Here is a 26983-nt window from a genome sequence, read left to right as displayed (position 1 = left end):
AAATAAAATATCTACTTGACATTTCTTTGGAGAATCAACAGAGAAGGGAGAAGAGTTTGATAAAATCAATCATTTGTTTTGGACAGGATCTTGAGCATTGCAAATACTTGATCGCTTGGGCTTCAGCCAAACAGGATTTTAACAATAAAGTAACTTAGAAAACTATTTGGTTGCACCGAGAGGCACTTTCAGACTTTAACTTGCAATTTCTGTTGGGGTTTGTACAAGAGTAAAATTTTGGAACATTCTATTTTATCTGCTTGGGTTCTCGCTCAACCACTATATTGGCTGAAAATATAAGCCTCATTTTATTTAGTATAGGTACAAAGTATTTCATTGAAATTCCAGAGGCTTAAATCTCTATTTATCTTCTTGAATCTATATCTACTTATACCTTACTTTTACTCGCATAGGGTAACGTTTATTTGCTGGCTTGGACTCCTTGGTCTCTAAAAAATTAATTGAGACCTACTTTTATCAATGGCGTTTCCCCAATCCATGGTGTCGAATAAAGGATAATTTGCAGCAGAGTACTGTGTCTACCTGGTCTGTTCCACCCAACACGTAAATATCCCCAATCCAAGGTGACCTTGCGGGTCTGCAAGATTCTTCCAGTGAAAAATCTGTTATAACTGAAGCTTAGTCTTAGGTTGAAAATAATATCAGTTTTGGATATAGCTGTTAGACCACATTTATATCAGCCTTGTGACTATGATGATTTATGCCTAACAAAGTTGACCTAAGTAACATCCCTTTTTTGTTGGAGCACAGTTCTCTGTGTTCTTTGGGTAGCTGTCTACACTCTAAGCACAGCGAGTGTCTCAAATTACAATTTTTAGATTAAAAAGTGCAATTAGTCATACATTATGTTTAAGCAGGAATGTTTAGTCTGGTGATCCCCAATCAGTGGCTCTTGGGCAACATGCTGCTCACCAAACCCTTGGATGTAGCTCCAGGTGGCCTCAAAGCAGGTGATTATTTTTGAATTCCAGGCTTGGAGGCAAGTTTTGGTTTCATAAAAACCATGTGTACTGCCAAACAAAACCTCCTGTAGGCTGCCAGTCCATATAGAGGCTACCGAATAGCCAATCACATCACTTATTTGGCACCCCCAGGAACATGGGGGTGCCTGTGTTGCTCCCCAGCTCTTTTTACATTTGGATGTGGCTAATGGGTAAAAAAGGTTGGGGAACCCTGTTTAGTACTTTATGTACCTGAAATTCAAGTTATATCAGAGAGGACAAGCGACTTCCTCTACCAAAACTCTGCTGTCGTAGACCCAGTGACTTGGTTCTGAGGCATACAGTAAAGGAACTGGTTACTACTCAGCCATGAAGTGACCATTCAAATTCTTCACTAATTATCTCAAATCATTTCCCATTGCTCTGAAATGATCATGAACTTGTTCAGTATATTGGCTGTCCTTCAGAGCCCTGAAACGTGGACCTAAAGTGGCACAAGATTGTGCCAGCCAACACCAATGTGCCGCTCTGCTTTTCAGAACAAGGTACAGCAAACGTTTAGGGGGGTTCACAGTTGTGTGGTTTGGGAGGAGGGGAGGAGTGTTCTAGAGGAGAACACCAAGGTATTATGCAGCCTTCAGTTCTCATTTAAGGGTAAGGTTACCCAAAAATGTACTAATAAGGGTACATTTTTATTATTAAAGTGCAAAAAATGGTGCACTCTTCAAAACTGAACCTTTCATTTTATGATATTTTTAATCTGAGCAAGTAGGTTGCCACTCAATCAAAGCTACAACATGTTAGTGGATATAGATGGGAGTGGTTCAAAATGAGAAATCGAAAGAGAAAGTAAGAATAGTTACCTTGTTGGTGTGATCAATCCTTTCTTATCACCCTGGGGCATCATACATGGGCATCATGCCCTTGTAGCACCTGATGGTGTTCCCCACCCTGTTTCACCATTCTATGAAAACTGTCTTCAGAAGAACAAAGAGAAAGTTAAATACATAGAAATAAATATATCTAAAATTGACTAACATGGGTGATGTATAAAGAGGAATAGTAATTATTGCAGGGCTTTCGAGGGCACTTTTGTTTAAGCAGCGAGATATTTCATTATAGCAGCCCTTCATCCCCTCCATGTTCTTATCCAACAAGAAGTTTAATCATCTGAGAAAACACATGATACCAATTAAACAATCATCATACATTGAACATAAAAAGCTCTCTGGGGTGAAGTTATAAACACACAGAACTGTGCAATCTGCCAGGGATTAGGCTTTCTCAAACGCCGTTTGGAATCTTGCGGCCCATTTGCATAATAGATCATTAGGCCGCACTGATCGGAATATCATGTAGAATGTTTTGAAATAAAAGAATGTTGATATTCTGCTTGTTGTTTAATGTATCAATTGTTATCAATCGGGTCACCAGTTCAACCAGTGTCTAGAGCAGGAACCGTCCTAGAGATATTGTTAAAGTGCTACATCGGGGGGAGGGGTGAATCACATTTTAAAAAATTACTTATTTGTATAAAATGATCTCTATGGGAGATGGCCTTTCCATAACTGGGAGCTTTGTGGATCCCATACCTGTATACTGTTAGAACAATAGAAGGGAACCATTGGGGAGGGTGCGGGTGGTAATACAATCAGGGGCCCTGATAGGACTCCAAGTGATGTACAATGAGAGCGGGTTGAGTTTGGTTGAATTGTGGGCAGTGTTGGACTGGCCACAAGGATACCAGGAAAACTCTTGGTGGGCTCTGATGTCAGACCCAACCAATTGGCCTATTTCGTGGTCATTCCCTATTTCTTAAGGGGCTTAATAATGGAAGACTAGAGTATAGTATGTAGAGATAAAAAACTAGGAGAATAAATAGGTTGAGTGAAGAGAGGAGGAATAATAGTTTGGAAAGTAGAACCACGGTCTAAGGTTGTCTGGTGGGCACTGGACCAATGGGGTGGAGGGATATGCTATCCAAGTAGTATGAGCCCCCGTAATCCCTAATGGCAGTCCACTGTAAGAACATATGGTACACAGAATGAGTATTATAACACCTCCCAATAAAGTTGGATATTGGACCATGTTCTTATCTGATAAGGCCACAAATTCCCCAGTCAGCCACAAACTGTGCATTTTTCAAAGTTTGCCTGACCATTATTCAATGGGTGGTTCCTTCAAAGACTCACCAAGGTGTGATGCACCAAAGTATCCAGAACCCTGCTGGAGTAGCACTATTAACTGATGTGTTTGGAAAAAAAAAAATGTTTTCCCATGACAGGATCCCTTTAAGTTAAAGACAATTCCTCCTTGGAAATATCTCTTTGAAGGTTCTAATGCGGATGCAGAGACTGATGCTAAACATTCCTTTATTGAGCGTCATGCTGTAGGGGGGTGGGTGACAGGTCGGATAGTTCCTTTGGTTCACATATCCCCGGAGGGTATTGTTTTTTAAAAATACTCTTTTAAAGTCCTTAGGCTGTGGGGATTGTCCTCTTAGGGGGTAAATTAGAGCAATGAAGGCTGGTTAGGAAGGTATAAGGAAATATTTCCTATTTCTTCCCTAGGTTCTGTAAGTTTGAAGGCTGCATTTGTGCAGAGGGCAACGCTGTTAGACAAGAGATCCATGTTGTAAGCCACTCTTGATCCCTCTAGTGCCCCACCACAGGAGGAACCACATCCCCCCAAAAATAGCGATAGGGATCAGTGAAACCCTTTTTTGGGGGATCTCATTTCTTTTGTCTATTTCACCTTCACCCACCCTTCACACCTTTCACCCAGCTGTTGTTCATGAGTCAATGTGCAACCAGCAGCCCACCAGAGACCAACTGATGTCATGTGGGATTCCGTGTAAAAGCAGCTAAATTCTTTCTTTACCTTAACACTTCTGGGCTGTAATAAACATTAGTCAGTGAGCGAATCGGGTGCCGGAAGTCATCCATCTCCGGAGATAAAGGGGAATCAAAGTTTGTCTTGTATAAAGGAACATTGTTTTATAGCTTATTCTTATTATTGCACCAACATATCCCTTGTAGTGCCTTACAGAGAGATTCCCATTAGTCCCCGACCCAGTGGAGCTTACAATCATATTGAGTATATACAGTAGAATATTCAAACTCATTGCAATACCAAATGAGACCACTAGAAATGCTGTTCTGTTGTTGACTATGGAGAATGCATTCAGAGAACAAGCAACATGGTAGCCCATAGCATCCTGCACTTATCCCTTGCAAATATATGGGGAGGTTATTTGTATAATATAATTATAAAATGGAAATTGAATTGATTAAAGTGTGAAAACAGGCAGGAAGCCTATAGACATTATTAATCATTGTATTACTCCTTCTCGGCAACATTGTATTCCAATCAGATCCAAGCACTCCCATTGGTTCCTGTAACAGTGTTAAGAAATTCTATTTTCATTTTATCTCTCCTCGCAGTGAAAATTCCAATTTTGTCTTTTTCTAAGGTCAGTGACCCTGGCAACCAGAAAACAGATTGAGTGTATAATTATTGTATATTATTTTGTTTGATTAATCCGTCTGTTTGTGGCATTCTTTATTTATACATCAGTCATTCTGACACCCATATAAATGCCTTCAACCTGATGGGAATTACAAATTGCAAAGTGAAGGGGAAATGAATGCTTGGCAAAGAATTGCAGAATGTGTTCAAATTAGGAGAATTTACCCTTATCTTCTCCTTCAAGGTTGTAATCTAAGTGAAGTGCTTAGGGCACAGGGCTGATCATGTGACGCAGCCAATATGGATCTCAAGCCCAGGTGTTGTTGCTCATTGTAGGTCTCGGGGGGCTACTATGATGGAAGGGTCCATCAGTGAAATTTGATATTCTCTGAGTCTGTATTTTTTCTCTTTTTCTTGCAGGGAATGTTTCCAGAAATTGTACAGATGAAGGCTGGACTGATATTTCTCCCGCTCCCTATGCAATAGCCTGTGGCTTTGATACAAACAGCACCCCAAGTGGGCAGGTGAGTCTTGTATGAGGTGCCATGTTGTAATTGGTGTGTGTGTAATTGGTGTGGTGAGGGACTGGAATCCCTCTGGGAAGAGATTTTGACTGGGCAAAAGGTAACAAAAAGAATTATCATTGGTGTATGTTATAAACCACCTCGTATAAGTGTCGAGTATGAAGCCCAGCTACTCTTGCAGATACAAGCGGCTTCACAGCCGGGTCAAGTTGTTGCTATGGGTGACTAGGGATGTAGCGAACGTCGGAAAAAAAGTTCGCGAACATATTCGCGAACTTGCGCAAAAATGCGAGCGGTTCGCGAACGGTTCGCGAACCCCATAGACTTCAATGGGAAGGCGAACTTTAACATCTAGAAAAGACATTTCTGGCCAGAAAAATGATTTTAAAGTTGTTTAAAGGGTGCAACGACCTGGACAGTGGCATGCCAGAGGGGGATCAAGGGCAAAAATGTATCTGAAAAATCTGCCTGTGTGTGCTTGGAAGAGATAGTGTAGGGGGAGAGCTGTTAGTGATTTCAGGGACAGATGATAGTAAGTTTGCTGGCTAGTAATCTGCTTGATACTGCTCTGTATTGGAGGGACAGAAGTCTGCAGGGATTTGAGGGACATTTTAGCTTAGGTAGCTTTGCTGGCTAGTAATCTACTGTTCTCTTTAAACAACTGCCATACGTTGACCTTGTAGGCATTGTTTGCCCAGTTTTTTTGGACGCAGCCACTGAAGCACAGTTGCCATAAAAAATATGCCATATAAATGCTGAAAATAGTAATTTTTCGCCATACGTTGACCTTGTAGACATTGTTTGCCCAGTTTTTTTGGACGCAGCCACTGAAGCACAGTTGCCAGAAAAAATATGCCATATAAATGCTGAAAATAGTAATTTTTCGCCATACGTTGACCTTGTAGACATTGTTTGCCCAGTTTTTTTGGTTGCAGCCACTGAAGCACAGTTGCCAGAAAAAATATGTCACGTAAATGCTGAAAATAGTCATTTTTTGCCATATACGTTGAGTCAACGTATGGCAAAAAATGACTATTTTCAGCATTTATATGGCATATTTTTTCTGGCCTCTGTGCTTCAGTGGCTGTGGCCAAAAAAAACTGGGCAAACAATGCCTACAAGGTCAACGTCGTTGACCTTGTAGGCATTGTTTGCCCAGTTTTTTTGGCCACAGCCACTGAAGCACAGAGGCCAGAAAAAATATGCCATATAAATGCTGAAAATAGTCATTTTTTTGGTCGCAGCCACTGAAGCACAGTTGCCAGAAAAATTATGCCATATAAATGCTGAAAATATAAATTTTTTTGGTTGCAGCCACTGAAGCACAGAGGCCAGAAAAATTATGCCATATAAATGCAGAAAATATGCATTTTTTTGGTCGCAGCCACTGAAGCACAGTTGACAGAAAAATTATGCCATATAAATGCTGAAAATATAAATTTTTTTGGTTGCAGCCACTGAAGCACAGAGGCCAGAAAAATTATGCCATATAAATGCAGAAAATATGCATTTTTTTGGTTGCAGCCACTGAAGCACAGAGGCCAGAAAAAATTAAACCAGTAGGGTTTGCACCCTAGTTTGTAACGGTGGCGGAGGGAGGAGGAGGACGCTAAAGGACAGCTGTGTGTGGAGTCATGAGGCTTGAAGAGAAGGACAGCTGCATAGAAGTCAGAACAAGTCTTCCGGCGTGCAGTAACCCTCCGAGATCCACCCCTCATTCATTTTAATAAAGGTCAGGTAATCGACACTTTTGTGACCTAGGCGAGTTCTCTTCTCAGTTACAATCCCTCCTGCTGCACTGAAGGTCCTTTCTGAGAGCACACTTGAGGCTGGGCAAGACAAGAGGTTCATGGCAAATTGTGACAGCTCTGGCCACAGATCAAGCCTGCGCACCCAGTAGTCCAGGGGTTCATCGCTCCTCAGAGTGTCGATATCTGCAGTTAATGCCAGGTAGTCCGCTACCTGCCGGTCGAGGCGTTCTTTGAGGGTGGATCCAGAAGGGTTGTGGCGCTGCCTTGGACAGAAAAACATTTGCATGTCTGACGTTACAGACTGGCCAAAGGGCTTTGTCCTTGCAGGTGTGCTCGTGGCAGGATTACTGGCACCTCTGCCCCTGGAATGTTGATGAGTTCCTGAAGTGACATCACCCTTAAAAGCATTGTACAACATGTTTTGCAGGCTGGTTTGTAAATGCCGCATCTTTTCGGACTTGTGGTATGTTGGTAACATTTCTGACACTTTATGCTTGTACCGAGGGTCTAGTAGCGTTGCGACCCAGTACAGGTCCTTCTCCTTAAGCCTCTTGATACGGGGGTCCTTCAACAGGCATGACAGCATGAAAGACCCCATTCTCACAAGGTTGGATGCAGAGCTATCCATCTCCGCTTCCTCATTATCAAGGACTGCATCATCCACGGTCTCCTCCCCCCAGCCACGTACAAGACCAGGGGTCCCCAAAAGGTCACCACTAGCCCCCTGGGAAGCCTGCTCCTGTTGGTCCTCCTCCTCCTCCTCCACAAAGCCACCTTCCTCCTCTGACTCCACTTCTGGCACCTCTCCCTGCGTTGCAGCAGGTGCCTGGGTTCGTTCTGGTGATTCCGACCAGAAATCGTGCGCTTCCAGCTCCTCGTCACGCTGGTCTACAGCCTCATCTGTCACTCGTCGCACGGCACGCTCCAGGAAGAAAGCGAAGGGTATTAGGTCGCTGATGGTGCCTTCGGTGCGACTGACCATATTTGTCACCTCTTCAAAAGGTCGCATGAGCCTGCAGGCATCGCGCATAAGCACCCAGTAACGGGGGAAAAAAATCCCCAGCTGTGCAGATCCAGTCCTACCACCCAGTTCAAAAGGTACTCGTTGACGGCCCTTTGTTGTTGCAGCAGACGTTCCAACATAAGGAGCGTTGAATTCCAGCGAGTCTGGCTGTCAGAAATCAAACGCCTGACTGGCATGTTGTAGCGCTGCTGAATGTCAGCAAGGCGTGCCATGGCTGTGTAGGAACGTCTGAAATGGGCCGACACCTTTCTGGACTGGGTGAGAACGTCCTGGAATCCTGGGTACTTGGAGACAAAACGTTGGACTATTAAATTTAACACATGTGCCATGCAGGGCACATGTGTTAAATTGCCTAGTCTCAACGCTGCCAACAGATTGCTTCCATTGTCACACACCACTTTTCCGATCTGCAGTTGGTGTGGGGTCAGCCACCGATCGGCCTGTGACTGCAGAGATGACAGGAGTACAGATCCGGTATGGTTTTTGCTTTCCAGGCACGTCATCCCCAAGACAGCGTGACAACGGCGTACCTGGCACGTCGAATAGCCTAGGGGGAGCTGGGGGTGCACAGGTGTGGAGGAGGAGAAGGAGGACCCAGCAGCAGAGTAAGAAGAAGAAGAAGACGAGGTAGAGAGCGATGGAGGAGTAGAGGTGGTGGCAGAACCGCGTGCAATCCGTGGCGGTGACACCAACTCCACTGTTGTTGTTGAGCTACCCATTCCCTGCTTCCCAGCCATTACCAAGTTCACCCAGTGGGCAGTGTAGGTGACATACCTGCCCTGACCATGCTTGGAGGACCATGCGTCAGTAGTCATATGGACCTTTGGCCCAACACTAAGTGACAGAGATGCGGTAACTTGGCTCTGCACATGTTGGTACAGGTGTGGTATTCCCTTTTTAGAAAAAAAATTGCGGCTGGGTACCTTCCACTGCGGTGTCCCAATTGCTACAAATTTGCGGAAGGCCTCAGAGTCCACCAGCTGGTATGGTAAAAGCTGGCGGGCTAAGAGTGCAGACAAGCCAGCTGTCAGACGCCGGGCAAGGGGGTGACAGTCAGACATTGGCTTCTTACGCTCAAACATGGCCTTCACAGAAACTTGGCTGGTGGCAGATGACTGGGAATGGGAACAGGTGGTCAAGGTGGAAGGCGGAGTGGAGGGTGGTTCAGACGGGTCAAGGAGAGCAGAGGTAGAGCAGTAAGATGCTGGACCAGAAGGAGTGTGGCTTTTAGTTTGCCTGTTGCCTTTGAGGTGTTGCTCCCAAAGTGCTTTGTGCTTGCCGCTCATGTGCCTTCGCATAGAAGTTGTACCTATGTGGCTGTTGGGCTTACCAAGGCTCAGTTTCTGACTGCACTCATTGCAAATTACAATGCTTTTGTCAGAGGCACACACATTAAAAAAATCCCACACTGCTGACTTTTTGGAAGTGTGCGATCTGGCGGTAACAGTAGAAGTTGGCGGAGTTGGCGGTATTGGCGGCAATGGCGGGTGCGTTGGCCGGCTGAACACAGGTGCCGATACATGTTGTTGCCCTACTGATCCCTGCGGGCTGTCCTCCCTGCTTCTTCTAAGTCTTATTCTCCTACTGCCTCTCTGACTCTCCGTCTCTCCATCTGAACTACCCTCCTCTTGCTCTCTTTCTACTAGGCACCCACAAAACATCAATCTCCTCATCATCATTCTCCTCAGATGCATCAATTTCTTCTGACACATCACAGAAGGAAGCAGCAGCGGGACCTCCTCCTCATCACTCATTATGTCCATCTCTATCGTGTTCTCTGCCAGAATTAAATCTGGTGTAAGGTCCTCATCTCCTTCATCTTCTTCTGGCAATAATGGTTGCGCATTACTCAGTTCAAGAAACTCATTGGAAAATAACTCCTCTGACCCCAGTGAAGAAGGGGCACCGGTGGTGGAGGAAGTGTTACGTGTGGGGTGGCCATAGCAGTGGAGGATGAGGAGGATGTTGTGGTAAAGTTAGAAACGGTAGAGGATGGGTGTGTGCTGTGTAAGCCAGTCAACTACCTCTTCAGCATTTTGGGAGTTCAGGGTCATTGGCTTTTTAAAACTGGGCAATTTGCTAGGGCCACAGGATTGCATAGCAGCACGGCCCCTAGCACGGCCTCTGCGTGGCGGCCTGCCTTTGCCTGGCATTATTTTTAAAAAAACAACAACAACAACAAAAACTCAGTTGGTTTTTCTGGAAACGATAATACACACAGCTAGATGGCGGGTTGAAGAAAACACTGTGCAAATAATGCCTACAAAGTCAACGTATACACTACTACAGCGGTGGATACGGATTACGTAAAATATATGAATGCTGCTTGAAAAAAAGTAACTCAAGTGGTTTTTCTAGAGACGATAAATATTATCAATATTTAGACAAAATGTGAACAAGGTCACACAGCTCGATGGCGGGTTGAAGAAAACAGTGTGCAAATAATGCCTACAAGGTCAACGTATACACTACTACAGCGGTGGATACGGATTACGTAAAATATATGAATGCTGCTTGAAAAAAAGTAACTCAAGTGGTTTTTCTAGAGACGATAATATTATCAATATTTAGACAAAATGTGAACAAGGTCACACAGCTCGATGGCGGGTTGAAGAAAACAGTGTGCAAATAATGCCTACAAGGTCAACGTATACACTACTACAGCGGTGGATACGGATTACGTAAAATATATGAATGCTGCTTGAAAAAAAGTAACTCAAGTGGTTTTTCTAGAGACGATAATATTATCAATATTTAGACAAAATGTGAACAAGCTCACACAGCTCGATGGCGGGTTGAAGAAAACAGTGTGCAAATAATGCCTACAAGGCCAACGTATACACTACTACAGCGGTGGATACGGATTACGTAAAATATATGAATGCTGCTTGAAAAAAGTGACTCCGGTGTTTTTTCTGGAGACGGTAATATTATGGATATTTAGACAGAATGGGAACAAGGTCACACAGCTCGATGGCGGGTTGAAGAAAACAGTGTGCAAATAATGCCTACAAGGCCAACGTATACACTACTACAGCGGTGGATACGGATTACGTAAAATATATGAATGCTGCTTGAAAAAAGTGACTCCGGTGTTTTTTCTGGAGACGGTAATATTATGGATATTTAGACAGAATGGGAACAAGGTCACACAGCTCGATGGCGGGTTGAAGAAAACAGTGTGCAAATAATGCCTACAAGGCCAACGTATACACTACTACAGCGGTGGATACGGATTACGTAAAATATATGAATGCTGCTTGAAAAAAGTGACTCCGGTGTTTTTTCTGGAGACGGTAATATTATGGATATTTAGACAGAATGGGAACAAGGTCACACAGCTCGATGGCGGGTTGAAGAAAACAGTGTGCAAATAATGCCTACAAGGCCAACGTATACACTACTACAGCGGTGGATACGGATTACGTAAAATATATGAATGCTGCTTGAAAAAAGTGACTCCGGTGTTTTTTCTGGAGACGGTAATATTATGGATATTTAGACAGAATGGGAACAAGGTCACACAGCTCGATGGCGGGTTGAAGAAAACAGTGTGCAAATAATGCCTACAAGGCCAACGTATACACTACTACAGCGGTGGATACGGATTACGTAAAATATATTATGGCTGCTTGAAAAAAGTGACTCCGGTGTTTTTCTGGAGACGGTAATATTATGGATATTTAGACAGAATGGGAACAAGGTCACACAGCTCGATGGCGGGTTGAAGAAAACAGTGTGCAAATAATGCCTACAAGGCCAACGTATACACTACTACAGCGGTGGATACGGATTACGTAAAATATGTGAATGCTGCTTGAAAAAAGTGACTCCGGTGTTTTTTCTGGAGACGGTAATATTATGGATATTTAGACAGAATGGGAACAAGGTCACACAGCTCGATGGCGGGTTGAAGAAAACAGTGTGCAAATAATGCCTACAAGGCCAACGTATACACTACTACAGCGGTGGATACGGATTACGTAAAATATATGAATGCTGCTTGAAAAAAGTGACTCCGGTGTTTTTTCTGGAGACGGTAATATTATGGATATTTAGACAGAATGGGAACAAGGTCACACAGCTCGATGGCGGGTTGAAGAAAACAGTGTGCAAATAATGCCTACAGGGCAAATAATGCCTAAAAGGTCAACTTATACACTACTACAGCGGTAGTAAAATAAAAAAAAGTAAAATAAAAAAAAAATGAATATTAAAAAAAAAAATTAAAGTTGGTGCTGCTGAACTACTAGGAGCAGCAGATTAGCACACCAGTCCCACTCCCCAACACTGCTAGACTAATAGCACTGGGCTCTTATAGTAGTAGTAGTAGTAGTAGTAGTAAAACAACAAAAAAATAAATAAAAGCAGTCCTTACAAGGACTACTGTTATTGCAGCAGTCAGCAGATGAGATCAGAAGCAGGACAGCTGCCCACTGCAGCTACATACAGAGCACTGCAGTAGAAGGTAGATTACTAGCCAGCAAAGCTACCTAAGCTTAAATGTCCCTCAAACCCCTGCAGACTTCTGTCCCTCCAATAACAGAGCAGTATCAAAACGATTACTAGCCAGCAAACTTTCAACTGTCCCTGAAATCACTAACAGGCAGCAGCTCTCTCCCTACACTATCTCTTCAGCACACACAGGCAGAGTGAAAAAACTCTGCAGGGCTTCGGTTTTTATAGGGAAGGGGAGTGGTCCAGGGGAGAGCTTCCTGATTGGCTGCCATGTACCTGCTGGTCTGGGGTGAGAGGGCAAAAAAAGCGCCAACAATGGCGAACCCAAAATGGCGAACGTCGCGCGACGTTCGCGAACTTCCGGCGAGCGCGAACACCCGATGTTCGCGCGAACAAGTTCGCCGGCGAACAGTTCGCGACATCTCTATGGGTGACTTCAATTATCCAGACATTGACTGGGGTAATGGGGTTGCTAAGACAGAAAAAGCTACTAGGTTTGTAAATATGCTGAATGACAACTTTTTATTCCAGCTCGTTCAAGAACCTACTAGGAATAACTCTCTTTTGGACCTTGTAATAACTAACAATACTGAACTCATCTCTAACATTTGTGTGGGGGAGCATTTAGGGAATAGTGATCATAACATGGTCTCCTTTGAGATTCTGTTGCAGAAGCAATTCTATAAGGGAGGAACTAAAACACTAAATTTCAGACGTACAAACTTTGACAGTATAAGGGCATCTCTGCAACATATTAAGTGGGAAATGCTTTTCACAGGGTTAAACACAGAACAAAAATGGGAAGTCTTTAAAATAGAATAGAAGCGTTGGTGTTGAGGTGGGTAAGAAAAGACGTGCTTTTAAGGCTTTCAAGTTAGCTGGTACAGCCGAAACATTTATAAGGTACAAGGAGGCCAATAAATCATGCAAAGAAGCTATAAGGCAAGCTAAAATTAATATGGAAAAGGATATTGGAGTAAGCAGTAAAAAGAATCCAAAATTATTTTTTAAATATGTTAACAGTAAAAAAATGAAGCCGGAAGGGGTGGGATTTTTAATATCAGAGGGGGGAGGGGGGTCAGCTGGTTGATGAAAACAAACAAAAAGCGCAGATTCTGAACTCATATTATTCATCTGTCTACACAAATGAGGAACCAGTAAGTGAAGTTTTCCTTCTTGATAGTCCCAATTCTAGTAATACCACTAATGATGCATGGTTCACACATGAAGAAATTCAAAAGAGACTAGAACATGTTAAGATAAGATAAGATACAGGTTGTCTAATTCTGGGCAGTGTCATTCTGTGGCTACTAAAGCAAATAAAGTTCTGTCTTGTATAAACTCAAGGGATGAAAACATAATTATGTCTCTTTATAGGTCCCTGGTGAGGCCTCATCTGGAGTATGGGGGGCAGTTTTGGACTCCAGTCCTTAAGAGGGATATAAATGAGCTGGAGAGAGTGCAGAGACTAAGTGCAACTAAATTGGTTAGAGGGACGGAAGACTTAAATTATGAGGGTAGACTGTCAAGGTTGGGGTTGTTTTCTCTGGAAAAAAGGCGTTGTGAGGGGACATGATTACACTTTACAAGTACATTAGAGGACATTATAGACAAATAGCAGGGGACCTTTTTACCCATAAAGTGGATCACCGTACCAGAGGCCTCCCCTTCAGACTAGAAGAAAAGAACTTTCATTTGAAGCAACGTAGGGGGTTCTTCACAGTCAGGACAGTGAGGTTGTGGAATACACTGCCGGGTGATGTTGTGATGGCTGATTCAGTTAATGACTATAAGAGGGACTTGGATGATTTTTTGGACAGACATAATATCAAAGGCTATTGTGATACTAAACTCTATAGTTAATATAGGTATGGGTATATAGAATTTTAATTAAAAGTAGGGAGGGGTGTGTGTATGGATGCTGGGTTTTCATCTGGAGGGGTTGAACTTGATGGACTTTGTCTTTTTTCAACCCAATTTAACTATGTAATTATGAATCACCAATACACATTCAGCTAAATGGGCACATGTATTTGTAGGGCAGCCAAAGGGTTGGCCTCTCCTGCTGACAATATAAAGCTCCAGTTCTCTCCCCTATCCCTGTGGGAGGGACCTTTTCCCTTTGGCCAAGGGATCTTGTGACTTGTTTCTGTCCATTGTTATATAATAGAAGGTAGCACTTGGCTCTTCTCTCCCCATGGACCTGCCAGAGGACCTGAAGTGGACATAGACCTACAACCAACCCCTAAGGTAACCAAGCATTGGTGAAGTTGGGGAGTGGAGACCCTGTGAACAAGGATTAGATGACGGCCTAGTTAACACACCACTGGAGGTGTACAATCTTCAGGCTACTAGCAAGAGCAGTTCTATTCTTCTCCAATCAGATGTAGGGGGTTAGCATCTCCTTAAGGTGACACCTGTCTAATGTAGAGACCACAGTCTGGAAAGCGACTATATTTATTCCTAAGACAGTGATCCCCAACCAGTGGCTCGTGAGCAACATGTTGCTCCCCAACGCCTTGGATGTTGCTCCCAGTGGCCTCAAAGCAGGGGCTTATTTTTGAATTCCAGGCTTGGAGGCAAGTTTTGGTTGCATAAAAACCAGATGCCAAACAGAGTCTTCTGTAACTACCACTCCAGGGGCTAGGGGCTACCAATAGCCAATCACAGTCCTTATTTGGCACCCCCAGGAACATGTTTCTCCTCAACTCTTATAGTTAAATATGGAGTGTGGGTAAAAAATTTTGCGTACCCCCACCTAAGAGGCTTCCACTGGAGGGGATACATTAAATTAATGCCATTAAGTCCCATTATTTCAATCTCCAACCCAGCTGGGTGTGCAAGTGCATTGTCCATCTGCCTTCCTCTATTATTACATATATTTAAAGGAAGAACCTTTTCTGTTCAATGATTCTTAAGAACCACTGGCACCTATTTCTTTCACTCTTTATATACTGTCACAGCAGATAAAATTCTGCAACAAAACCTTTTCTACAGACATTTCCAATGAAGGATCTGCTGGGAGAGTGGATTGCAATCTAACAATGCAGTACTATTAGGCAGCTTTGGTTATGAGATCTAGATGAAGGCACATAAGGGTGCAGTTTTAGCCATCCCTGGAAAGAATGTGCAAACCAGAACTGGAAAACTGGATAATGATAGCAAAAGAGAAAGGATGAATGACAAAAAACACAGGACAGAACAGAATGCAGCGAAAAAGGCATGCACAAATAAGAAAAGAGAAGAAGGGTGGGTATGGGAAGACATGAAACATGAAAATTAAGCAAACATTCTAATGAAAGGGCAACAAGAGAAAAAAGGGGAAGAAATACGAAGGAATGGGAGACAGAGGAGAAAGAGGAGAAAAGAATAAAGGGGACAAGGGGAACCAGAAGGATGTGGAAGACACAAGGTCATAGCAAGGAAGGAACTTATAGGTTTCTACCAACTGAAATCATGGACTCATAGACTCCTCTCTGGGGCCATTTTTAAATATCACCATCAATGGTTGAATGAGCATAATTTTTGCTATTGGCAAATACACTACAATCTTTGGATCACAATACGACTGTTCAGGGTAACATAGATACCTTCCATAATACACTTCAACAGTTTCCCTGTCACCTTTTCAGCAGAGTCCGGCTGCAGACACTTTAAGGTTGAACGGCCAATTAAAACAAGTGTTTCCTGGGTGTTGACTGTCTGACAAACACGGAAATGAACTGCAATCAGGTTTGCTTGCTCACAAGTCTTATGGAAGAGCAGTGCTATTAATGTTGGCATGTGTGCTGTGCTATTAATGGAAAGTGGTCAACACTTTTGTTTTGTTGGATTCAATAAGCACTTCTGTGGAGGAAGCTTTGTGGGTGTGCTCACAAGTCATCTATTTGGACGTTTGTGGCAGAATAGAATAATGTTCAGTTTGCTCACAGGGCCCATTTTGATTCATTGTATCTTAAAGAAATCGTATTAATACTTCAGACTTGAAGGCTTGAAGACCCCCATTAGTGAGTGGGTATATATCAAGGCCACAGTGTCATTAATCATGGGTCTCCATCCTACTAAGTTATCATGGCTCTAATTATTAGACCTGTCACATAGCCCCCCCCCCATGGCAGTGGGCCCTGCTAACAAGTACAACATTGGGTCCCAATGAAAAAAAATTCCCTGCACACATACAATAAATCTTGGTCACAGCGTATTGGCATGTAATAGGTTCCCTCTGGACTTTTGAAATCAGCCAGATATCAAATCCGATATGAAAATCCAGTTGGACAAGGAGTGCATTGGCACAATGATGGGGTCTTTGTTTGGCTGGTCTCTGTAGACCATAGTCATTGGCCCTAGGGCAGGTAGTTGGTTCCTCCTTGTGTGAATGTTTTAGGAACCTTAGATTGTAAGCTCTGTTGACCTTTTTGCATTTTATGCTTTTTAATATTGAGGGTATCCATGGCAACTGTGCATACAGGCTTTTTTAAATACTGCAATATAACCTTCATTTGCTTTCAGGGAATTAGCAAATGTGAACAAACACCATTATCTATATGAACACACAGATACAGCAACTGTAAATGTAAATATTTTATGCCAGAGCAGAATTATCATGAAAAGTACAATGTTATGTTTAATTTAAAAACAAATTTTTGCAATGAGTGAATCCGGTGGAACCTCAAAGGAAAATGGGTCTGCAGGGGGTTTTAATAGGAAACAGGCACAGCAGCCCTAGGCTTTACTTTCCCTTCAAAATGAATGAAATCTCAAGATGTTGGCTTAAAGGTCCAGACATGCCAATTTGCAATTTAAAGCAGATCTGAAATGGCTTTAATATGAAAGAAAACTATTTTTAGGTGCTGCAATTCCTTTTTAATGAACTTCCCAGCCTGGCATCGTTATTTTTATTCATAAAGATTAATGTTTCAATATTTCATATCCCAAATTCTATATTAAACCAGTTTCTCATCTGATTTTATTCTTATTGTAGAAATATGTAGAAAGCACTGGTACCCAAACCAAAATCCATTCGCCTATGGAATGTCTGAGCACAGCCCTCAGAATAGTTGGTTTATTCTGATGGTGGTGACCTTGCTATGCCCACCTACCCTTAGGCCATTCTGTAGGGTCCTAAATAGAATAGTAGTTAAAGGAATGCTGGCTGATCAACTCAGACGAGCCTGAAAACAAAGAAGCATAGAACCCAATAGCAGAAGAAAGACTTGCACGTAGGGTTCTGCTGAGGACAGATGTTGAAGTCATATTAGCCATCAGAAATTCCTGGTGGTATATTCCACAGTGATTACGGAGATCCTACCCATCCCCCAATGGAGACTGCAAACTAAGCTCCCATTTGCATGGTCTATTTTATTAGGAGCCAATTAACCTGTTTTTGAAATGTGGGAGGAAACCCAAGTATAATCAATAAAACATCCCATGCAAATAGTGTCCTGGCTGGAATTGAACCTTGGACCCAAAGGTAGTAGAAAGAAATTCTAGAGAGTTACAGGGTTATTCAGAGAATGAAGTAACAGTTGGAGCAGAAAGGACCCCTGAGAGTCTTGAAAGTGTGATTTGTGGGGTGTGAAGGGGTGGTGCTTGTGGAGAGGGGGGTGGGGTTTAGGTAGATCATGGGTTGGTATTGGAATAATGAGACGTGGTCAGAAAAGATCAGGTCTTTTTCACTTATACCTATAACACTTATAGGTAGATCAAGTAACTTCAGAGGAAGCAGGGGCTCAGACTGTGGGGGTCTGCTTCCTTTATATCTAACAAGAACCCCCCTTCCCTCCCCTCATACCTGTGTCAGGGAAGCAAATTGCAAGTCGGCACAGGGCAGAAGTGCCGGATGGGGCCCCCCTTTTTAAAGCTAGTTAGGCAACTGGATAGATCTCACTAACCTGGAGGTCCACGAGACCACGGACTAACCTAACAGTATAGAGCCCCAGAAATGACTAATGGCAGCGCTGGAGTGAATATCAATATATTTCTAAGAATTCTAAGATGAACTTCACCTCCTCTTCAGATTAAAGGCATTCTATATTCCATTGCTGATCTATAACAGTCGTGGATCTCTTTATTATAGTAACATGGGTGATTATGAGATGATAGCACCCCTTTAAGTAAATCACACAGTGGTAGCTGTTTTTATTTGCACAATAACGCTATTTTATTCTATAATAAAGGCTATATGGGATAATGAAATACGTTTTCCTTCATACACAATGATAAGAAAACAAAGGAGCGAGGAACATTGAAGGTTCTAATGCACATCCTTTTCTTCTCTCTCTTCTTCTCATCCTATCGTGAAATATGTATCGTCAGGGATCATTAATGATTGTTACAATTAGCTTTCCGTTGCTAGGTTAGGTGTGTATGTAACAATAATGATCTGCCTGGAGCTTGTCTGCATTAAAGAGCCGTATCTAATCCGTGGTGGAGGGGGGGGATCCAGACATATGAACTGTTGTTTTTCTACAGGATCAAAAAAATGTTAAAGGTTCTAACCACCAATATTGAAAGGGTTTCCAGTTTACATTAAAATGTAATGTTCTGTTTCTTTACAAAAAAAAAAGGGGGGGGGAGTGGGAATCCAAGAGAAAAGATGTAGTTTCCCCAGTTCATTTTATACCAATGTCACTGTAGGGTGCAACTATAGGACGAGCAAACCTCGTAAAAAAGGGGGTCCTGTAAAGACCTGTGACCTCTCACCCCATCCCTAACACTTACATTGTGCGATCAATGTTACTGACACCCCCCATTTATATCTAATCACAGAAACCCCACATATGTAGTTGGCAGGGGGCCTGAGTTAAACCACTCAACTTAAACCTTGGTTGTACTGGCCCTACTGGACGATCCCCAGTGGACCCCAACCTAGGAGAATTCACATTAGTCCTTTCTACCATAGGCCAATGTAAATACCTATACCATAACTATCTGTATCTAACTTCTGTAAGGGTAGGCCCATGGAGTTAGGTTCTCTGGTGGGATCCAGTCAAACACTCATTTAAACCCACCTAAAGTGCATGAGATCCCCTAGTGGAGCTAGTTAGAACTATACCAGAACTAGGGGTAGGAAGTAGAGACAAGTGTGTAGGGTGCATCATTGGGAAGGAGCACTAGCAAGTACCTCTTTCATCACAACGCCTTGTCCGGACCCTTGTCCCCCACTCATTTTTTACCCTAGACAACGGTGGCTGGCCAGGTTGCCTAGGGCGCCGGCTTTCCCGAGCACTGAAAACACCCCGTCCCACCACTAGACTTCAACTGTCCTATGGCCTTTACTATGTCTGAGTAATAGAGACCCATCCTGTTAATGATATAATTAAATCTTTTATTTTCTCTGTAGACTGAATTCTTCTGGATGATAAAGACTGGATATACCATCGGACACAGCGTATCCCTTATTTCTCTCACCGCGGCAATGATCATCTTGTTTTTATTCAGGTAAGAACTAAAACAAAGGCACATGTATAAAGAGAAGCAATAGGAGAGATTTTCGGATAGCTTGTTTAATTGGCTGGCACCAGCTGTTGGATGTGCAATGGAAATTACCCCCTACATGTATATGTATTAGATCGACTGCCCCTTAATGACTTCGTTCTCTGGCTTCTACTTATCTGTTTGTCATGTCTAGCACATGTTTCAATGTCCTATATCAGTGCTATTCAGTTGTTTCTATACAGTGGGCAACATGTTTGAGACCCAAATTATAGCAAAATGATAGCATCCAAAGATGTCGATGAAGCTCTGTGGGCCATCAAAATCTCTTGGCTTCCAGTTGGACAGCCCTGCCCTGTAGCTTCAGGAGGCTGGGTCATACAATGCTCAGATTAGGATTGATACCATAATATTTAAACCAAGGGACTTTACATCTGCATTAAGAGTTAGAGAATATGGAACTTAGTTGGGTTGTTTGTGAGACCCCTGTACAAGGTGGTACTCAGGTGGTTCCATCTGTTGGTGAGAATATTTTGTATTTAGGCATGCCCTCTACATATGCATGAGTTGGGGTCATCACCCTTAGCCTTCCCACATTTGTGTCTTGTGAGTTTGGGAGGAATGAAGGGAAAAAGAAGTAGTAGTAGTAAGCAGAAGAGACACATGCTAATGATGTGCATCCAACCCAAACCCATGAAAAGTTGTCATTTTAGACCTGCACCCTACATGTACCCAAGTCTTTGTGCTCTGTACTCTATTTATCTGTACTCTGTGTGTGCCTCTGGTTCCAAGACAGGGAATCTTTGGTAGCAGAGGAAGAGTGGGTCACCGCAAGATTTCGGGTCAACCTGCACATCACTAGCACATGCATAGGGCAAAACAGAGGTGGGCGCTATCTATGTATCTCTTTTGTCTAATGTTGCTATCATTTCACAGGGTGGAATTCGGGCAGGGGGAGGGGCAGGCATGCGGCGGGGCGGGTAGTGATGCGAAAGGGGCAGGGGTGGGGCTATGATATGGCAATTGCCCGGTCGCCACATCAGTCAATCCTGCCCGGTTTTCCTAATTTGGGGGCAGTCCTTAAAAAAACCGGGCTGTCTGGGTCAAAAACGGGCAGGTGGCAACCCTACTTCTGTCGCCTGCCCTAGTGTGGGCCCTGTTGTGCGCATCTGTTCCTTTGGGAGCATTAGGGGAATGACATGACCAACTAGGTGCATAAGGTGCCCAACTGGCTTGGACCAGGACTGCTCACATGCCCTTGTTGTGTTCAGTATTGGTCTAAGTAATGAAGAACAGTAGAGCATTAGGAACCCGTATCTGATGTGGTGAACTAGGGTCAACTGATGTGGTGAACTAGGTTTTATCAGGACCCAATTAACCTGTTGGGTTAACCTGCATGGGGAAATGTCAACCCCTTTAGAGTAAATAAATGCTCCAGACCCATATAAGTATTGTAATCTGGGCTATCCAGACCACAAGGAGTTAAGTGTCCAGCTAGTGATAGGAGCATGGGTTACATTGCGACTCACACATCAGGATCAGGGCCTTCGCTAAGTGGAAGTTTCCCACAAGGGTGTAGCGGAACTACATCACTCAGGCTACTATATAGCAAAAATAGGAAAATGATGGACGCCAGGAAGTTCTTTTGGTAAAATAACGGAATGGTAGTTAATTGTTACAAGAACAATGTCCCCAGGTTTACTCACAGTTGTTAAGAGGTATACGTAGATGTAACATCACATTAGCTAGAACCAGTAAACCCCCGATTCTCTAAAGAATCGTTAATGAAAGAATGGTAACAACAGTGAGGCAGCAAAATGCGATGGGTGCTGATTCACTCGGCATCCCCAGGCAGCAACTGGCGACGCTAATTTGTGGGGATGTAGAGTGAATCTGTGCCTATTGCTTGTTATTACCTATCTGCTATTAGAATTCTTAAATTTTGAGTTTATTGGTAGTAAAGTGTTACTGAAAAATTTCTTTATAAACAACATTTTTTGTGAAAATGTTCTCCTGTCCTTGAATGAGTTCTCCCTGGTGAGCTGTACTTAAAATCTTGACTTTAACATCAGATGAACGCTGCACTCTTGAAAATGCAACATAAAGTTGACCATGACCAAACACAGGCTCAGATAGGTAAATGCCGACTTTATCCAATGTTTGTCCTTGTGATTTGTTGATTGTCATGGCAAATGCAGCCTTAATGGGGAATTGTCGTCGTTTAAGTTTAAAAGGTAATTCCTGGTCAGAACTGGTAAGGTCAATTCTGGGAATCAAAACAGTATCACCGCTATGGGATCCTGTAAGCACTTCTGCCTTGATAACATTTTGTCTCATGCTCTTCACAACCAACCGTGTACCGTTACATAAACCTTGCTTAGTGTTAGGGTAGGGGCACACGGCGCGATTTCGCCGCGATTCTGCGCTGGGCGAGTTGTCGCTGCGTTTTTTAAGCCGAAATAGCTTTGCTAACTTTGGCGCTGGCGTCAATGCAAATCGCGGCGAAATCGCTGCGCTAATTCACACGCGGCGATTCTTTTTCTACTGTCGCCCGGAAACGCTCAGCGAGGCAACTTCGGACGACAATAGAAAACGAATCGCCGCGTGTGAATTAGCGCAGCGATTTCGCCGCGATTTGCATTGACGCCAGCGCCAAAGTTAGCAAAGCTATTTCGGCTTAAAAAACGCAGCGACAACTCGCTTAGCGCAGAATCGCGGCGAAATCGCGCCGTGTGCCCCTACCCTTAAGGTTTCTTAACAGCATGACTATTGTTCCTACTTTGAGTATAAGATTGTGTTGTGGTAATCCAGCATTGTTGATAGTGTTTAAATATTCTAATGGGAAGTTAAGTTTCTCACTTTCGTCTTCAGAATCAATACAGTCAGTACTCAGAAAGACACAGCTTTGTCCAGGAAGTAATGCAATCACTTGGTTGTTTATCATGTCAACATCAATATTTTTTGGAGATAATATAGCCCGTTTTGCTAAAAATGGCCACCCACGCAGGTACGCAACCGGTTCCCCTCCTAGAGTGACGCTAGCGCCGCCATTAGACAAACTTGCAAAGGAGTAGCAAGATGGCCGACGCTTATACAGACTTTAGTGGGCGGATGACAAACTCGCAGAGGAGTAGCAAGATGGCCGACGCTTATACAGACTTTAGTGGGCGGATTTGGCAGTGGGCGGATGACAAAGTCGCAGAGGAGTAGCAAGATGGCCGACGCTTATACAGACTTTCGTGCAGGTACGCAACCGGTTCCCCTCCTAGAGTGACGCTAGCGCCGCCATTAGACAAACTTGCAAAGGAGTAGCAAGATGGCCGATGCTTATACAGACTTTAGTGGGCGGATGACAAACTCGCAGAGGAGTAGCAAGATGGCCGACGCTTATACAGACTTTAGTGGGCGGATTTGGCAGTGGGCGGATGACAAAGTCGCAGAGGAGTAGCAAGATGGCCGACGCTTATACAGACTTTCGTGCAGGTACGCAACCGGTTCCCCTAGTGTGACGGTGAGCGCATCTGCCTCCCTAGATCCTAACCTTCCAGCGGTCGCCGCCTGAGTGAGCAGGAAAGAAGAGGCGGCGGGAGGCAGAAGGAGACGGTGAGCGCATCTGCCTCCCTAGATCCTAACCTTCCAGCGCATCTGCCTCCCCAATCCTAACCTGTTCTGATCCTAACCTTCCAGCACATCTGCTAATCGAAGGCCGCATCTATGTCTTTCGGCTGAAGTTGCGCGCGCATCTCATAGATCCTAACCGAAGTTGCGTGCGCATCTGCCTCCCCTCCACTCGGGACATAGATAGGCCTTCGGTTAGTATATAGGATAGGTTGGATGACACAGCTGAGGAATGTGACTCCCATAAGGCATTGTAGTCAAGTAGTAATCAGGAATCCCAGGCAGATGTACCTTGAAGTGGTCCGGATCCCACACAGCTGGAGCAGTGGTCAGGGAGAATAAGTCTAGCCTGACACCCTATCCACTGTGGTGCCTTCACTGAAGGCAAATCAAGAAGCCTTTGGGAAGCTACTCCCTGCTACAGATCCTCGATGGAGCACAGAGCTGCTCTTGCTATATAATCTCTCTATCTCACTCTCCTAGAGAGTCTATAACAGTTATAAACTAATTCTAGCTAACCCCTGGGGTTCCCTGGTCCCCGACTTAGTCGCTAAAGGTACAGGTCCCTTTAGGGTGGTGGCTTTACTGGGCCTTGGTGTACCCAGGCTCAATTACCACAACCAGTAGGTAAGGACACCAGCAGCCAAAGAGGAAGATCCACCCCTTTCCCAGCACTATATGGAAGTGTGGCAGGAAGTGGTCATTACACCTCTTGACCAATAACTGATAGGTGAAATGTAAACTAGATACATGGGCTTTTGCCAATTAACTAGGGAAAAGGGGGAAGGGTAGGGATTTAAAGCTATAGGAGCATAGAAAATCCTATAGGTCCCTACAGTATATTAAAGCCAATCAGTGTGTTCCTTTAAGGGGGAAGTAAGGGAAAGATTAACCCTTCTTAAATAAAGGATAAAGGTTCTATTTTTATCAATACATTGAGCATTTGGATACACAGGGAGGAATAGCTAATGCTTATGAATAGGAAATGTGATTAAATGGAGCATGGATCATTATCTGAAAGGGATTGTTTTTTTCTTAAAATGTCCTGTCTCCATTATGCGGATGTGCAGGAGGCAAGGAGCCCTCGGAGAATAGAATTCCCATTCCGAGGCTGGGAGAGAGCTTCTCTGCACAGAGAACACAAAAACAAGTCAAAGAAATTGTATCTATACTCACAATAACATCTTTTCACATTGAGCATCTGTGATTTTTTATTATTCAGGCGGCTTTAGCTTACAACTGCATTGCTTTTGTTTTTCGAGCCTCCCCCAATACCCCGACCTGTGATTTCATGGAAGGTCAGCTTTGTCCACTTCATTGTCCCGGCCTAAATATTTCCGGTGGATTGTGGGTCAGCGGTGTCAGTGTGTACATGGATATTGCGTGACAGTTTGTTTTTAGGGCAAAGTATTTTATAGCCCTGTCACTGGTCGTTAGTTTGCTTGAGTGAATTCCCGAGGTTTCCATCTAAAGAGACATTAACAGACAGGCTTGTCCCAAAATGGGTTTCCCAGATAATGATCTCAGAAGCCATTGGCTATTCATGTAGTGAGAACCAATAAATGAACAACACACATGCACACATTGACTCAAGGGAACCCATCTGCAATTACCATCAGACTGAACCCAACTCAAAGCTCTTAGTGGGTTTGACCAATAGCAGCAACTGACTTGCTCCAGGGAATCAGATGCTAATGCCGTTATTAAAGGAGAAGTACAGGTCATTGACTGGGGGTGCCAACATGTTGAGCACTGCCTTGGGAGTCCAATTGCACCCCAGGCTGGCTCTTCTTCCATAAAAATCACACCAGGCAGAGGTAATTTTTTGAAGAGTGGAGTGATGCCATCTTGGTGCCAGTTATCTATAGTGGTGCAGGCCCCCCATAGTTCTGCTAGCAAGTTTATTTTAATGCACCTGCCTGTAGGGCATAGGGGATACTTTTGTAATCAGCAGCAAGAATTTTGGCTAAAAAATTGTGAGTAAAAATATATTGAATAGCTTCAGAATTTGGCTCTGTGCACAATGTACTTCTACTGTAGAGTGGCATAATTATATTTCCATGGCCCACGATCCGGGGAGGGGGCAGGATGGTGATGTCACAGGGGCGGGTCAGTGATGCAGCGATGACGTTGCGGGCGGGGCGAGAACTGTCACTGGGCAGTTGGCTGATTGCCATGTCAATCAAGGGGGATCCTGCCCAGTTTTCCTTATTTGGAAAACAAGGCAGACTGTATTGACCCAAGCAGTTCTTCTAAAAACCGGGCTGTCCCGGGCAAAAGCGGACAGGTGGCAACCCTAAGAGGAATCCGACCCCCAAATTTTTAGGGGCAGGGAACAGGGAAGTCTAGACCACAGGTTGTGTTTTCTATAGCTGAAAGGAATAACCCCCCCCTCCCCTTTCTCTTACCTGCAGCGGGGAAGGTGGATGCAGGTGGCTGGGAGACCACGGGACGGGTGTAGACGGACATGGCAGGGAATGGGCGAGTACATACCTCCCACCTGTCCTGCTTTTCGGGGGACAGTCCTGATTTTGACAGCTCAGCCCGCAGCCCCGGATTGTCACTGAAATGTCCCGACTTTCTCTTTGATCTCCTGCACTGAACAGCCAGAAAAAGATTCAAAGTTTCTAACTTAATTGGCTTCTGGCAGAGAGCCCAGAATACGTGGCAGGTGCACTTAGATACTTTTGTAACAGTTTAAGATAAGCAAAGAAACAATTGTAACAATTTAAGATAAGCAGGTCTCTTGGGGAAAGTGTGACTTTCAGCTTAAAGGGCAATTCACCTTCATTAGCAAAACTGTAATACCACAGAAAAACTAGGGATGCACCGAATTGACTATTTTGGATTCGGCCGAACCCCCGAATCCTTAACAAAAAATTTGACTAAATACCGAACCGAATCCTAATTTGCATATGTAAATTAGGGGTGGGAAGGGGAAAACATTTTTTACTTCATTGTTTTGTGACAAAAAGTCACGTGATTTTCCTCCTCGTCCCTAATTTGCATATGCAAATTAGGATTCGGATTCTGTTCGGCCGGGCAGAAGGATTCGACTGAATCCGAATCCTGCTGAAAAAGGCCGAATCCCAAACCGTATCCTGGATTTGGTGCATCCCTAATAAAAACCACAGAAATAACCTGCCAAATTTTGTAAAATGGACACAATAATTAGGGGTGTGGCCACAAAAAAAACGCATGGCAAAACTTTTAATCCCTTTTTCTATTTGCAAAATGTTGGGAGGTCTGAGGAGTTGGGGATCACATTGAGCCCTATAGAGTGGGATGTGTGAGGTCCTGGATAGGGAGACAGTAGAGCAGGTAGTGGTGAAGCTTGTGCTGAAATAAAGTGCTTTGGGGGTGCAGGACTGAGGCTGGAGTGTCGAATTCTAACTAATGCAGACAATTCACATGGCGGCCGGTGCTTTAACCCTCCTCGTGCCCAGACATGGCACATTCCTATATAAGAGTCATGGAAAAGCTGAGAAATCCAGTTTCCCTTGTGCTTCTCTACTAATGCTCCTCATTCCCACACCCCCCTCCCTACTGTCACATAAATTCTATATACCCATATCTATACTAACTATAGAATTTAGTATCACAATAGCCTTTCCTGTATAAGATAAGGTTTATGCCAATATATATAGATGCTCAGTAATTATTCTTTATTTATGGACGGAATGATGGAAACTGCCTAAATAATAGCTCCCATACCTGCACTTGTCAGGATTTATTTCCTATTAA

The 26983-nt window shown here is 43.7% G+C and overlaps 1 protein-coding gene across 1 annotated transcript in view; it reads left to right on the top strand.

The window, feature by feature from the left end:
• vipr1.L (vasoactive intestinal peptide receptor 1 L homeolog) overlaps positions 1 to 26983 on the top strand; it is a 141180-nt gene that overhangs the window by 86247 nt on the left and 27950 nt on the right. The window contains exons 4-5 of the mRNA XM_018267074.2: positions 4851 to 4954; positions 19530 to 19627. Of these exons, the coding sequence (XP_018122563.1) occupies positions 4851 to 4954; positions 19530 to 19627 (202 nt within the window). The remainder of the gene's footprint in view (positions 1 to 4850; positions 4955 to 19529; positions 19628 to 26983) is intronic.

The sequence above is a fragment of the Xenopus laevis genome, chromosome 6L, assembly GCF_017654675.1.
Source record: "Xenopus laevis strain J_2021 chromosome 6L, Xenopus_laevis_v10.1, whole genome shotgun sequence".
Taxonomy (NCBI): domain Eukaryota; kingdom Metazoa; phylum Chordata; class Amphibia; order Anura; family Pipidae; genus Xenopus; species Xenopus laevis.
The sequence above is the reverse complement of the archived record's forward strand: the minus strand, read 5'-3'. Positions and strand labels throughout refer to the sequence as shown.